Source organism: Sabethes cyaneus, chromosome 3 (genome assembly GCF_943734655.1).
Source record: "Sabethes cyaneus chromosome 3, idSabCyanKW18_F2, whole genome shotgun sequence".
Lineage (NCBI taxonomy): Eukaryota > Metazoa > Arthropoda > Insecta > Diptera > Culicidae > Sabethes > Sabethes cyaneus.
This window is the reverse complement of record NC_071355.1, coordinates 28,245,462-28,260,882: the sequence shown is the minus strand read 5'-3', so window position 1 is coordinate 28,260,882 and position 15,421 is coordinate 28,245,462. Positions and strand designations below refer to the sequence as shown.

At 41.4% G+C, this 15,421-nt stretch overlaps 1 protein-coding gene across 2 annotated transcripts in view; it reads left to right on the top strand.

The window, feature by feature from the left end:
• The window catches only part of LOC128741286 (protein tramtrack, beta isoform), a 40,213-nt gene extending 25,287 nt beyond the window's left edge, over positions 1-14,926 (top strand). The window contains exon 4 of one of the 2 annotated variants that reach the window (XM_053836989.1): positions 12,471-14,926. In XM_053836989.1, coding sequence (XP_053692964.1) covers positions 12,471-13,642 — 1,172 coding nt within the window. In that variant the 3' untranslated portion in view covers positions 13,643-14,926. Of the gene's footprint in view, positions 1-559; positions 4,334-12,470 lie in introns of those variants that run through there. The other variant, XM_053836988.1, reaches the window with a different exon arrangement.
• Positions 14,927-15,421: the final 495 nt, after the last annotated feature.

Sequence of the window (15,421 nt, the reverse complement as noted above, 5' to 3'; positions counted from 1 at the left end):
TCCAGTACGATTCAACCTTTAATCCACCCGCGATAGCACACTCAAAAGCAAAGATCGGAATAAATTCCTGTAAATAAAACTTTCCGTTCAAGCTAAACCGTTAATCCGTATCCGAAATCAACTGAAAAAAAATCTACTGACTTGTTGAAAGAATGTTCCATTGTATAGAAAACAAAAAAAATAACCTGTTACTGAGCAACGGTCAAAACGTGTGCCAAACCTCTGGAGGAAATGATCCCTTTTAGCTTTTCCTGAAGTTTGCCTTTGCCCCACCAGCGGGCAAAGGTTAGCTCACACACACATTTGTACAGAATATTTAAAGCATAAGTATCATTTAACGAAACAAAAAAAAATGTGTCTAATAATTTAATGGAAACATGCAAAAATATTTCTTACCAGAAATCAAACAGTAAAAATCAAATCGCACAAATCTCATTAATTTTTGCTGAAATGCGGCCTGGGAAATTGGAATTTATTGTATTACACGCTAATGTCCCCCACTAGTTGCAAATCGATCATACGAGAGTCACGTGTTTCCGTGCTTCATATTTCGTTGCAGATTCCAAAGATTCATTTCCGGAGGACGATGCTTGCGGTGGCCCCATGGACGAAGACGATGACGACGATCAGGAGGACGATTCGGACGAGGACCGCGAGCTGAACTCGAGCTACATGGAACCGCAGATGCTACTGGATGAATTTGACGAACCCGTGGAATTCAAGTACGACCCGAAAGGGTCCGACAGCGGAGCGGTAGATTCCACGTCCAGCAGCTTTCCACCTCCGCTGCAAGCCAAGCCCGGTACACCGACCAGCAATTCCAGTCGAATGCCGCTGATCAATGTGGTTCCGACGATGGCACTTTTGAACACGCAGCTACCGAAACTGGCACCACTTTCGTCGAGTGCTGCCGCAGCAGCAGCGGCGGCTGCCTCGGCCGGATTCCTCGGCACGAAATCCTTACCAAAGCTTCAAAAACGTCCACGGTTGATGGGCAAATCACAGAATGGTATCACCGCGACGCAGACCATCCTAAACAATCTTAATAATAATCTAAACGATAGTTTGATCTCGACTTCAACCAGCGGATCGGCAGCAGGCGCAGCTGCTGGTATGCAAATCCCCAATGTCCTATCCGGGCTGAATACGTCGGATTTATTCGACATGTACTCGAGCCAGGTGATGAACTCACCGACGACCCGGTCATGCTCGAACTCCCCTTCCACCAAAGGTGGTGGTTCTGGAGGGGAAGGAAGCAGTGGCCGTACGCACAAATATACGGTAATCGACGATACCGAAGGAAGTGTGCGAGATTTTTGTACCAAAGAGGGCGACCACGTGTACCGGTGTAAGGTCTGCTCGCGAGTCTATACCCACATTAGCAACTTCTGTCGACACTATGTGACATCGCACAAGCGCAATGTTAAGGTTTATCCCTGTCCGTACTGTTTCAAGGAGTTCACGCGAAAGGACAACATGACGGCCCATGTTAAAATAATCCACAAAGCCGAGTACGCCCAGCAGAATCCCGGCGGTGGTTCGGATTCGGCACCTCATCTGATGAATACCAACAGTAACAGCAGCACGAATGGTGGTTCTACGACGCCAGTTCCGACTACTGCAGCCAGCAGCTTTGCGAATGCAGCCATCATAAATGCCGTGGCAAACGCGGTTGGTCTGCAGCCCAAAAATGTTACCAATTCCGGATCCGGCATTCGGATAGTGTTTCCGCCGGTTGCCTCTTCATCCACGACTGCGGCCGCAACAACAACCACCACTGCCGGCAGCGGCACTATCAGTATCAAGAAGGAGTTTCAGGAGAAACCATCCTCGTCGTCGCCCGTTGATGGCGGTTCGGTTTCCTCCAGCACCGTCACTTCGCCGAGCTCGACGACGCTGGCCAATAGCAGTGCACCGGCAGCAGCGACCGTCAGTCAGTAAAAAAAAACCCCGGGACACACCCGCAGAAACACACACACACACACATAAAAGAGGCTACTAACACTAAAGTATATCAACTGTCGGATGGCACAAGAAAATCAAAACTCGGTTAAAGCCGACGACGGCCAGTGGATGAGAGGAAAAGATGGAAAGCGAGCTGCAATAACTGTTTTTTTATTTTATGTTCTGTTGTTTATTTAATTATTCTTTCGCAGACCGAGATCGTTAATCATTCCTTTTAAAGGGTATTTGTAATTTTAATATAATTTGGAATTGTATAGCAAGCAAGAAGCAAGTAAATGCGCTCTAACTGGGCGCACAAACCTACAGTAAGATTGACATTCGAGAAAGCAGGAGGAAAATTACTTCTCGTAGAAAGAGAGAATTACAAGCGTCCTAAAAATTTACATACATATTCTGTGTAACGTTTTTTTTGGCCTTTATATTGTAATATTGTACTATGTATTAGTAGTAAAGCATTGCAATCGCAAAAAATATAAACATGCAAAAATCTATAGGTACACATCAGTACATATGCAACAACCATTTCACGCAAGTCTTCCCATTTTATCGATTGCGAGGTAATTCGCGTAGAGTGTAACCCCCCTCGCCGATTGATTCGAAACCTTAAAGCAAGTATATTCTAGAAAAAATAGTACAATAAAATTAAAATCAAATAATTATCACCTGAAGAGACGAGCAACCTATTTAAACTATTCTGATTGTCTGTTACGTCGATCCCACAATAAAAAGCAGCGAGCCGTAATCCAACGTTGTTTCAAACTTTTACCCCAAATAAGTTGATGAAAAATAAGATGTTAATTACGTTTATCTCCCAATCCCTTTTATCTATCGTCTCCAATTCTTTATGTTACCAATCTCTCTTCCTTCATGCACTGCAAAACGAAACAATCGACCCATTGGACAATCTTATCATCCGTAACTATTTTTATTGTAAAATCAGTTTCCGGAATTCTTGCTTTGAAATGAGCTGTCCAATACAACGGTGTAGAGTAAGAATAATACGCGATTGCTTGTTAAAATTGATCGACATAATAAGCCTAAACCTGAAACTGAACCCCTTTTGTTATTTGCCTCCAAGGCTACCCTTCCCCGCTTCCCATTTCCCCCTTTTTTCAATCGATCGAAAAGATCGAAAACGAAATCGTACTTCGGAGCAACACCGAGCCCGAGCTCCTCCCCGGGGGCCGGTTTGTGCGTGTCACATACGTGCGGCAGAAGCGTAACAAAATTTCTGTGATTATTTTACGTTTATTAAAAAGTGTACCCCACTTCTTTTTGTTCGTTTTTAGTTTTGTTGTTCTTGATTAGATTTTCCTGTCGGTTTTAAAAGCTGTTCTCTTTCGAAACTTTGGGACACCCCGCCCCCTTATGATAGATTTGTCACACAATCAGAAAAAGAAATAAAAAAAAACGAAACGATTGAAGAAATAAAAAAAGAAAGATGTGAAAATTTTAAGTCTGAGATAATAATTTTACGGAAAGTAAATTAGAGAAGTTCCCCGTAAGCTTGTTTCGTAACATAGAAAGGGTCTATAACTATTGGAATTTTAATCAGGTTAAGAATATCAGCGATAATGCGTCTAATAAACTGGAGGGCAGTAGAAATATACAGTAGAAAGTAATATTTATATATGAAATAGTTCAAGAGAGGGTTAGTTTATTTTTTTGGCATAAAAATTAAACCAATGTCTTGAAGCAATCAATCAAGAAAACAAATATTTAAACAGGAAACCATTTTAGCCGCGTAAGAAATTTTTAATTACGATCTAGTTTTAAGTACTTGTTGTATCTTTTTGTTCACTATTTTTCCTATTACTAGTTCACGTGTACATATTTAATCAAATTGGAGTAGCCGCTAACGGTAAAAGTACTGCAATATTTTTTTATAAATCGCTCTAATTTTTGCGAGCACCGATCCTCACACCTCCGCACTAATCAGTTAATTTTAACCTATTAAACGTTATGCAAAGGTAGATAGTGCAATTTTACGATTAAGATTTTCACCGCAGCAGTTTTTATTGTTTTCTCTGATTCTTAGTAATGGCTGATAGTTGAATTTTTAGCTGGCATGACCTGTTTTTAATGTCTCACGCGAACTCAGCAAGCAATCGATTTGTTATGATTCGTTTAGGTAAACTGTTCACCCGCAATTCACCGTCTTAAATTTAGGAAGAACGCAAGTTATAACGTATAACAACGCACACTTGGCACCCGGTTTCACACTTGACTGTTAGTATGATAATAATTTGTCTCGGTTTCTAACCCCTGCTTTGTTCGATTGCTAAAATCAGACAGCGGTTAAATAAACTAAACAAAAAAAAAATAATCGGAAAAGTAATTACTATGTTTTAATCCTAGCTTAATGAATAATCATTTTTGCATTCTTTATTGAATATATTATAAAATATATTTTATTGATAATAATAATAATAATATTAATAATAATATATATCACGCAAATACACACAAACATATATTTAAACAAAAAGGAGTAAGCATATAGAAGGAAAAAAAGAAAATTTCAATAAAGTGAAACATGGTACATGTAAAACTGTTGTTTTTCTATTGTTCAAAATGTTAGAGATTTTTGATAATTTGTTGACGCCAGAGTTCCATTCCTACTCCTCGTGCTATGGAGCAAAACCTTCAAGGCTTACCTTCTAAACGTACCTTTACACTCATTGGACTGTCCTGCTTCATAGTCTAATCTAATCTAATCTAATTTCACACTAACGTAGCCAATTCTTGAAAGCATCCTGGAAAATGATGAATACTTAAATCAATCATTTTTCTTGTCATCGGCCAGGCCAACCGCGCAGCATGTTCTGCAGAGAGAATTCCAAGGAATCAAGTGGAACCAGAAATAATATATAATTCCATTGAAATCAAAGGGAAGAAAGAAAGCGTGGACCTCCCGTACCAAACACTTTCCATATAGATAATGATTTATTTACAGTCGTTGGGAGTGTCTTTGCTAATAAAGGTTAAGTGATACTCCGGACCCTCGGGATGTCGTTTGGTTCAATGGTTGCCTAAAACTACAGTTGTAAGGTTAGGAATGGCAAATTGCAAAACTCAACATTTTGGGATGGCTAAAGCTATGTTGGGCGCGTTTTCCTAGTTGCCTTCCCATTTCAAACCGTCACTGGACTGTCCTGCTTAACAGAAGCAAAATATGTGAATCTGGTCGCTTTCCTGTGTGTCCGGAACACTCCCAGAACGTGTCCGAATATGACCAATGTGATCCTGGACACTATATGTGACAACAAATGAACTATTTCAAACTAGTTTTGCAATTTCGAGTACCGACTTAAAGATGCCACATGTTGTATTTTAGTTAAATTCAGAAACTGATCCCCGTAGAGGTATCCGGAACATTCACGGACATGTTTAGATGTGGCCAATGACGTCTTGAACACTTTATACGACTACCAATAGTCTAAATTTGTAAATCCATGTATTTATAGGTGTCACATGATGGGTTTGTTGTGATTCAAAGTGCTTCTATGTTCAAGTCCCATATATTCCAGAACTTGTTCCAAATTCTCCTCAATAGTGTTCTTCTAGGCCATAAAATCTTCCGTTTGGTAGTTGCTGCAGTCGAATCGGTGCAGGCATTTCCAAAAAACAGATGCTTATTGATATATTTTTACTACTGTGACTGTTATTCGTTTATTTGTAACATGGGACTGACATAGTTTGATTTTTTTTCAACATTTTGGGAACAAACATAACTTTTTTGTTTGAAATATTGAAAGAACAGTTAGCTTAAAGATGGTTCCCAGGTTTATCTCAAAAATTGTGAAAAGTCAGATGGGACTGTTATGCATTTATGGGCAGTGTACATACAAAAAATAAACTGTTCAACTTCTATGAGTTCTCACTCTATTCTAACTGTGTCCTTCTATAAGGTAGTTCAGTCCGATGAGCGTAACTGATCGCAGCAACCCTGCGGCTTACAATGTCTATCGTCCGCCGAGGAGGATATTTCAGTCCGCGGTCCATTTTCCAATCAAAAAAAGACTGGAAAAGTGAGAGAGAATGAAAGAGGGAGTAAGAAAGATAATGAGAGAAACGGAGAGAGAGCGAGAAATATAATCTGAGAATGAGAGAGAGAGCAAGTCAGAGAGGACGAGCCAGTGAGAAAGAACGAGAAAGTGTGTGTGTGTGTGTGTGTGTGTGTGTGTGTGTGTGTGTGTGTGTGTGTGTGTGTGTGTGTGTGTGTGTGTGTGTGTGTGTGTGTGTGTGTGTGTGTGTGTGTGTGTGTGTGTGTGTGTGTGTGTGTGTGTGTGTGTGTGTGTGTGTGTGTGTGTGTGTGTGTGTGTGTGTGTGTGTGTGTGTGTGTGTGTGTGTGTGTGTGTGTGTGTGTGTGTGAGAGAGAGAGAGAGAGATATCGATTGAATGCGAGAGAGAACTAGATAATGAAAGTGAGTGAGAGAGAACGAGTGTTTTTTTTCGCGAGGAAACGCTCAATGCCTGGCACACTAATGATGATGTACCGTTCTAATTCAAACTTCGAACACTTAAACTTTGCTGAAACTTTCTTCAAAGAAAAATGTTCGAAAACATCTTTATTCTACTCCCATAAATGGTTTAATAGTATGACAATTTAATTATTTTCGTGTTAAAATTTTAAAACTGAGGATAAAATGTTAATTTACATTGAAAAACACTAAAAAACTGCTGTTCGGTTTTGATTCAAACTTCGAACACTTTCATGGTCGACATTCAAGGCTCGAATATTTCAGTCTCAGGCATCGAACACTTGTATTACTTTGATAAGTATTAATGTTTTTAGTGTCATTCAACTTAAATAAGTGAAATTTTATCATTTTTCTAATGACTGTCTTTTTATATCCACCTAACAGTATGATTTAAATTTTTCACACCATAATTAGCTTCTGCAGTCATTTGCAAATATTTTCAAACTCTTTGAATCACATCTAAATCAAGTTAACTTTGTACAGCTTTACAATGCAGATAATTCATGTTTCCGATGAAAATCCGGAAAAACTGGATATTATTCGTGGGTGTTCGAAGTTTGAATCACACCTCAAAACGTGATTCAAACTTCGAACACTTTTTATTTATCTAGTATCTTTGAAATAATGCATGAAATATTGTATTTTAACTATGCATTTGTACGTATATATCTTGCGCTTACCTAATAATCGCGAAGTGGGAAGGTAAATGTTCTAAAATTGGTAAAATAATGCAAACGAAAAAACTGCTACGTGTTCGTTAGTATGTCCGGATAGCGGACATACTAACGAACACGGTGGTGTACAATAAGCATAATATTTTATCCTATTAGCGATACTACGAGCATTTTATTCTGAAGCGTTCGAAGTTTGAGACTGTGTGAAACTCTTGCTCACTAAAAACCTTACATGCTGCTGGTCAAGAACCCCCACCCCGAAATTACCGCAAGGTATTACTTCGGAGGAAGGCCCCGTACAGAGTAAACGCGACAGCGACGCGACACGACTTTGCTCTCATGTTGCTAAATGCACAGTCCTGCTTCGGGCGAAAAAGGGCTGCGCGTATAACTACAGCAAGAAATGTCGCGTCGCGTCGCATGTCGCTTGCACTCTGGCGGTACCCGAAGGCTGTGTCATCGCTCTGCTCCATACACCTGTCAAGACGTGTACCGATCCAGAGCTGGCGACCGTCTTGACTTCCATCTCCTCACGGGCATTCTCGCAGGGTTCCTTGTTACGCTAACTCTTGCTCCGTCTAGATGACGTTGCTTGTTCCTTGGTCATCCCTCCACTTTCGTTGCAGTTGTCTCTCTAATCTGCGCTAAGACGCTGCTGACAGCATTCGAAATGCTCTCCTCCCGACACATTTCGGCCACCATGTTCTCCACGGCTGACAGAAGTCATCCCTGCAATGACCATGAGCCGGCCATTGTGCTGTTTAACTTCGCTAGGATTCGTTTGGTTTTCAACGCTGAAATTTATACCGGACCTCCGTATATGAGGATCGATAAGGAAACAGTAGCCAAAGACGACGCTTACTACTACTAGGTCCCTAGCTGGTCTTTGGCGCTTTCTTACAGCTATAATCCACGTGTCTGTTAAAATTTAGCCGTACAGCGATCATCACCCCCAAGTGCTTTACTGCTCGCTTCGAGGTTATGGCATACACTATAACTGTGATTTCAGCCTGTTGCACCGCTTTGCAGTTAATGACCAACACCACTTCCGTTTTATGGTGTGCTATTCGCAGCTTCGCTTCTTGCATTCAATTTTCTATCATTCCGATCACCTCGATGGCCAAAATCCATACCACGGCGTCTTCGGCGTCTCTCCTCCTACCGACATTACAATGTCATCCGTAACCGATCATTACCCCTTTGGGCAGCTTTAGCGCCTGCATCCCATCGTATATATCATTCCAGAACGCTGGACCAAGGATGAAGCCTTGGGAAACTTCCGCTGTGATCTCCATCGATCTCTGCCCTCTGGGAATCTCATAGGCCAGTACCATGCTCTAGAAGTAACTCCTCAAGATCTTGCACAGGTATAGTTAGGGATCTTCATTCTGTGTAGTAACGCGGTGATGGCTTCCCACCTGGCACTCTTGAAGGCATTTTTGACATCTATCGTTATCGTTCGTGCGCAATATCGGTCGGCCCTTGACTTTTCGGCCTTCTCGATTACTGTTTGGATAGCGTCAATCGTTGACTTGCCTTTCCGGGACCCGAATTGCATCTCTGACAGACCGTGTGCGCGCTCCTTGAATTTCGTCAGTCTATTGAGAATAATTCTTTTCAGCAATATCCCGAATGTATGTAGCAGACAGATTGGTCTGTACGATGCTGGATCTCCAAAGGGCTTTCCTGGCTTCGGCTGTAAATACTAGCCTCTGTACCTTCCACATGGAAAGGGAACTGGAAAGGGACCTTCTTCCAGACAGTTCTGTCAGGGAACTTATCGGGGCCTGGCGCCTTTTTCATGTTTAGATTTTTTGTCACCGCTATAAGTTCTTCGGTGAAGACCTGTTCACTCGTCGTATCTTTATCTGTGTAAGGTGTAGATGGCCACAACGTTGCGTCGTACCTCGGGAAAAGGTTCTCTTACTTACCTTACTTACTTATTCAGCCGAGAGCCCGGGTGGCTCTTGCCGTATCAAGGATTCCTCTCCATTGTACTCAGTCCTGGGATACTCGTCGCCAATTCGTTGCGCGTCTCGACACATGCAAGCCGGCTTCAACCTGCTCGAGCCATCTAGCATGTAGGGCAGCCCCTCTATTCCTGGCGCCGGTCGCTTTTGGCTCGTGAAGTTAAGGAAAAATAAAGCTTAAATAAGCGATAACTTTGTAAGGAAAGGTCCTAGAAATTTGCAATCTTCTGCAAAAACGTGTATTTTGAGTCCTTCAATAATTACCTAGAACCATATATTCCTGTAAAATGCAACCAACATAAGCTAAGTATGAAAAACTTATTTTTTTTTAAGAATTTCCAAGGAAAATGCTCTATAGCTCTGCACTCGATAGGAATAGAAATGTCATTCCTTTAGCGAAGTTGTTTACCTTTATATTTTCCATAACTTTGCCGAAGAAATCATGTGTCTATCTACGAACACAAAAAATGAACGAGTATCGAGCTTTTCGCGAACGCGAAACACATAAAACGTATGCTTACCGTACTCTAATTTGGGAGATTGAAAACAAGCGGAACTCATACAAGTTTATAGTACTCGACTTAAGCTTTAAGATGAAGCGCTGATTTCCTAAACCCGCTTGCCCCATTTTACCCCATAGGCTCGTGGAGCGATGGAATTTTAAAGCTTGAATATGCGATAACTTAGCAAGTAAAGGTCCAAGAGATTTGCAGTCATCTGCAAAAACGTGTATTTTGAGTGCTTCGATAATTGCCTAGAAGATTGTATTCTTGTAAAATGCAACTAAGAAAAACTTAATATGAAAAACCAATTTTTAAAGAAGTTTTAAAGAATATGCCCTATAGTTCAACACTCGATAAAGATAGAAGTTGTATTTCTTTAACAAAGTTGCTTGTTTTTACAATCTTTACAACTTTGCCGAAAAAACTATGTCTATATTTCCAAATACAAAAAAGTTATTTTTTTATTTTCATTACAGCAAGCGATAACTAACTTTTGACAGCTTTAGATTAAGGGGGATATTTATCCGAACAAAAGTGCTGAAGACCATAAATGATAAAATGAAAACTAAAGACACTAGGAAAAAAGTTCCACTTGTCGCCCTTTTGGACTACTGTGCGCTGGTCACATTCATCCTTCATTCTCGCTACGTGGCGAACCTAGCGTACCGCATTTTACTCGCTTGTCAATATCCACATCACCTGATATACTCGTTTTTCACCACAATCCATCTTTTAGCCGAGAATTGATCGCAGGATCTTACGTCTCAGTCACCAATTCGTCGGTCGCTATCCTTCAGCGTCTGTTCCTAAAGTGCAGCGGCAGTCCGGTATAACAAAGGGATGAAATCAGAGATCTCCACTGCCGATGCTTGCCCGCCGTGCTTTTCACCTATCGCCAGGACAGATTGTCATTGTTTTTCACTTTTCTTCACTTGTATATAACTACTAGCTGACCCGACAAACTTCGTATTGCCACAAATTAAACTGTGTTGTACATAAATCGTGAATCTCGGATGATCTTTGTCACAATCTCGAGTTTGGCAAGTTTCTGGGGGGTTCAAGGGTGTTTAAATATATAAATTTTCCTCACAGTATAGTAGAAAACAACTCCCCCCATTGCTTAGCCTGATCAAATAAAGCGGATAGCATTTGAACATTCGCCATCATTACAAACCATTTCGCCGAATACCCTTTTGCGGAACACACAATTCTCGATTGACCATAACACGGAATATAGAGTTTCGCAGAATACCATTTCGCGAAAAACCTTACGCGGGATGTACCATTTCACGGAAAATCTTTTCGTAGAAAGTACCATTTCGCAGGGTAACCCAACTGAAGGAAAGTAATAGAGGTCAGTAGACCTAGGAAAATAAATAAACCGGGGGGCTGCCCCCCGCAGTGGGAAATTTGTATTTCATTTGAAAAGGAACCTTCCCTTCTGAAGTGGGGAGGGGTCCTAATTCACCATAGAAAAAATTATTGCCTCCAAAAACACCCACTTGTCAAATTTTGTTCCATTTGCTTGATTAGTTCTCAAGTTATGCAGAAATTTGTGTTTCATTTGTATGGGAGCCCCCCCTCTTAGCGGGGGAAGGGTCTCTAATCATAAGAACCTTCCCTGGTCCCTAAAACCCCTATATGCAAATTTTCACGCCCATCGGATCAGTAGTTTTCGATTCTATAAGGAACATACGGACAGACAGACAGACAGAAATCCATTTTTATAGGTGTAGATTAAGCCTCCCAGTTGGCGTCGAGATATGATGTTGGCCTAAAAATCCAGTGGTCGTATGTTCGAATCTCGGCTAGGAGAGGCTGTTAGAGTCAATAGGATCGTAGCAACTGGCCCTGCAATTGTCCTGTACCCTAACAGCTGGCTGCGAAGTCTGTCGTATAAAAACAGAAGGTCAACTTTCGATAACGGAATGTAGCACCTAGGCTTTGCTTTATATAACTATATACGCGGTTAGTGTCTGATGCGAAGAATGATTAATCATTAATCGTAAAAAAAACACCCGAAGGTGGTTTAATCTGAGACCGGCCGGGCGAACGACGGCAACGCACTGCTTTGCTGATCCATATACAGTGAGTGAAACATTCGGGTACCAACCGAAAGATCGAAGTTTGCAGCCACTATCATCCTCTTCGAAAAGGTTTAAAAAATGAACGTCAAACACCAAAAGTTAAAAATCCAAGGTCGAAAGTCAAAAGCCAAAAGGTAAAAATGAACAGTCAGAGTCAAATTTTGAAAACCAAAAGTTAAATGCTGAAAGTCGAAAATCAAAGGACAAACCAAAAGACGGAAATCAAGTGAAACTACTACTACTACAGACAATTTCGCGACTCGAGGCATCTCCGAATATCATGGACTGGCTCAGTTCCTGGTAGTCAGTAGAGTTATTCGTGTGTAGCTTGACTCCTGTTTCTCTTCCCGATTTACTAACTTATCGGGTGTGCCTTAAGGCAGCAACATGGGATCTCTGCTGTTTGTGCTGTTTTTCAATGCTATTGCCTCGCTGCTTGGAATTGGATGCAAGCTAATGTATGCCGATGGCTTGAAACTGTATTCGCCAGTTCGTTCTATAGATGATTGTACGCGGGTTCAGAGGCTCAGTGATCCTCAAGCACGTCCATTGATCGAAAATGCTTGCATAATTGGTACCCTTATCAGCTGACATGGAATCTGCAACCAATTTCGACCTTTTTCTGTAGTTGAAAGCGTCTTTGAGAACTTCCGTATTACACTCTGATTTTTAACTTAACACATTTCGCTCTACTGGATCGTATGCTGCCTGTTTATTTCGTTGACCTTAGTCCATTTACATCCCCGAAAACAAACTAATCGATACTATTTCTATCTTTTCGCTTTAGATTTGGCCGACAAACCGGAAATCTCCATTATTCCTCAAGTATCGAAGCCAGCAACGGTGATGCCCACAACTGCACCCGAAGGATCTCCAATGGAAGCAGACGACGCCGAAGATGCCGATGAAGACGACGACGATGAGGATCGTGAGGATAGCGACAGTGAGCTGGAATTCATTCTGCCTAAATTTGAGACCTCTGACGATTGCACCATTATCGAATCCACTCCGCCAATGGAGACAAATGAACACCAACAGCCAGGACAGCAACAACAACAACCATGCCCATCATCCGAACCGGTGCAATCGAACCCGAACCAGCAGCAGCAGCTGTTTTTGCACCAACTTCAGCAGCAACATTTCCAGAACCTACACTTTCAACAGCGCTCTCTAGCTAAAATGCGACTGGTACGAACACGTAAAGGTGAAAACGGAGACAGCAACGGAAGTTTCGCCGTTAGAAGTGATCCAGAGGACGGTGAATTCGGATCGCCCGAAACGCCAATGTCGCAAGGAAGAACTCCTTCGCAGGATTCATTCGATGAGCAAAATGCCAACAACAGCCACTACACTCCTTCACGTCAACCGGCTCGCCGCCGAGCCAGAAGGAAAAATCTGTCGCCGGACGATCAAGCTGAAGCCCTCACGGAAATGTCCGTCCGAGGGTTAAATCTATTCCGCTATGCCAGCATAAATGATGGGGTTTATCTCTGTATGGAATGTGCTAAGGAGAACATTCAGAAGACATTCAAGAACAAATACAGCTTCCAAAGACACGCTTTCCTGTATCACGAAGGAGCCCAGAGAAAAGTTTTCCCCTGCCCGGTATGCAATAAGGAGTTCTCCCGTCCAGATAAAATGAAAAACCATCTCAAAACAACCCACGAGTCGTACATGCCCAAATCGGACCCCGTCTATCCGATGAATTTCATCGTTGGAACAGCTGAACAGCAGAGCGCTCAAGTCCCACCGAATAACCATCACCATCAGAGCACGAAGGCCAAAATAGAGTCCGTACTGAATGCGTTTCAGTTACAACAGCAGCTTACGCTACAAAAAGAAATCCACACGCAACAGGCCAAATTTCGCCTCCAACACCAACTGATCTCGCCCAAACTAGGAGATAATGGCAACACACCACCGATCGCCGTTGTAGCGGCAAACAACAGCTCGCAGTGAAGATGCTACACCTTTTAGAAGTAGATAATAACCAGATTTCCAGTGCATTTTTATTCTTAGCAACTAAGAACAACACACATTTTCTGCGAGCACTGATTTTCCTATGAAAAGAAGAAACACGAGACTGCAACTAGTCTTCCCATGAGATTGAGCTCAACCAAGAGACGATCTACGTGCACCGATTTTCACAACAGAGCCGAGACGCATGGAAAACTGAAATCGGACACCAGCGCCATTTAATTTTTTTCTCTTGTTTTAATGCCTTTTATTGTATAATAGCGGTGCTTGCTGTCACAAGCACCGAATTCACCACGTGTGCCTTAATCTGCTAGACTCGCCCTCACGCACAAATGTCTATGTATAATTATTACATTATAACTGATAATCAAGAGTAACAGAAGACTGTCGTTAGTTCGAGTTTTCTAGAGAGTAGTAGTAAACTATCAAGTCGCATGGCTTCTCACTTGGAGAAGGAAAAATAAAGAAACAAACCAGCGCAGCGGAGAGGAAGGAGCTAGGATAATTTTCCGATCTCGTCATTTAATAATTGTAAGTTTTTTTTTAAACCAGCGAGCTGCGTTCTTTCTAATCGAATACAACATATTTGTGTATGATAGCAGTCAAATATCATTTCTGTTTATTTTTGTGATATGATTTTTCTCACCTTATTTCCCAATAAGTTGCATTTTAACAGCTTTTAGTATCGACTATCATTATAATGAAAAACTGAGAACAAGAATTCAAACACCACGGATCTCTTTATGAAAGAGACGACACGCCCAGAACTGATAACCGCACGTACAATGATGTACTGTTTTCAAAGTAGCAATTTATGCACACGCGCACAAATGTTAAAAGCATTTGCATTTGTACTGATTCTGTTTTAAATTTACGATAAAATATGATGAATAGTCATGTTGAAATTCAATTTGGAGGATAAAAATATCGTAACATCCTAACTGGTTGATTTTGACAGGAAAATAAACCTCCGTACTAGTTGTTACAGTGAACTGACATAGATAATGGCAATTTGGTTCTATTATAAGTAGTAATAAAAAAACCTATGAAATAAGATTATCAGTGCTTTGACTAAATGGCCATGTGTTTGCGCAAGTGCACGGACCACACACGCACAAACGCACGCACAAAATTTGAACTTCGAATAAGATAGATATAGTGTACACGACGCAATAGGTTGCAAACAAGATCGGAAAACGAAACGTTAAAACTACTCATCAAGACTCATTTTTCCTCACCCACACTGATCTAACCTCGGCGAGCGACGCACAGTTGATCTTGATTAAAATACATAATCTGGAACTATATTCTGGCGGGAAAAAATAAATGCAAATATATAATTCAACAAAGGAGTTTTGTAAAACCAAATATCACATACGTTTTAACTTCCGACCTAGTATTTAGCTCAACTCGGCAACACCAGTTTCAAGTTTTCCGATCAACGAAGCACACAATGTACAAGCGAAATTGTGACGTGCTCAAACGAGACCGCCCATTATTTGCGTTTTGTTGTTCCTTCGGCTTCGACCCTCAAAACAGGCACACAAGCAAGTGGTAGGTAGAACCCGGAGTTGCTAAAAATCAGATCGAACATTTTCGGGAAAATCCCAACACCGAACCTACCGGGTTAAAAATGTAGGTAAGTGAAAAGAAAATCGGATCAAGTTGTCGGCAGGAGCACGGAATTCCCCACCATAACCGAATCCTTCACCGCCCACCTGAACCTCTGCACTGCTGACGGACGGACAGACGACCCAAGCA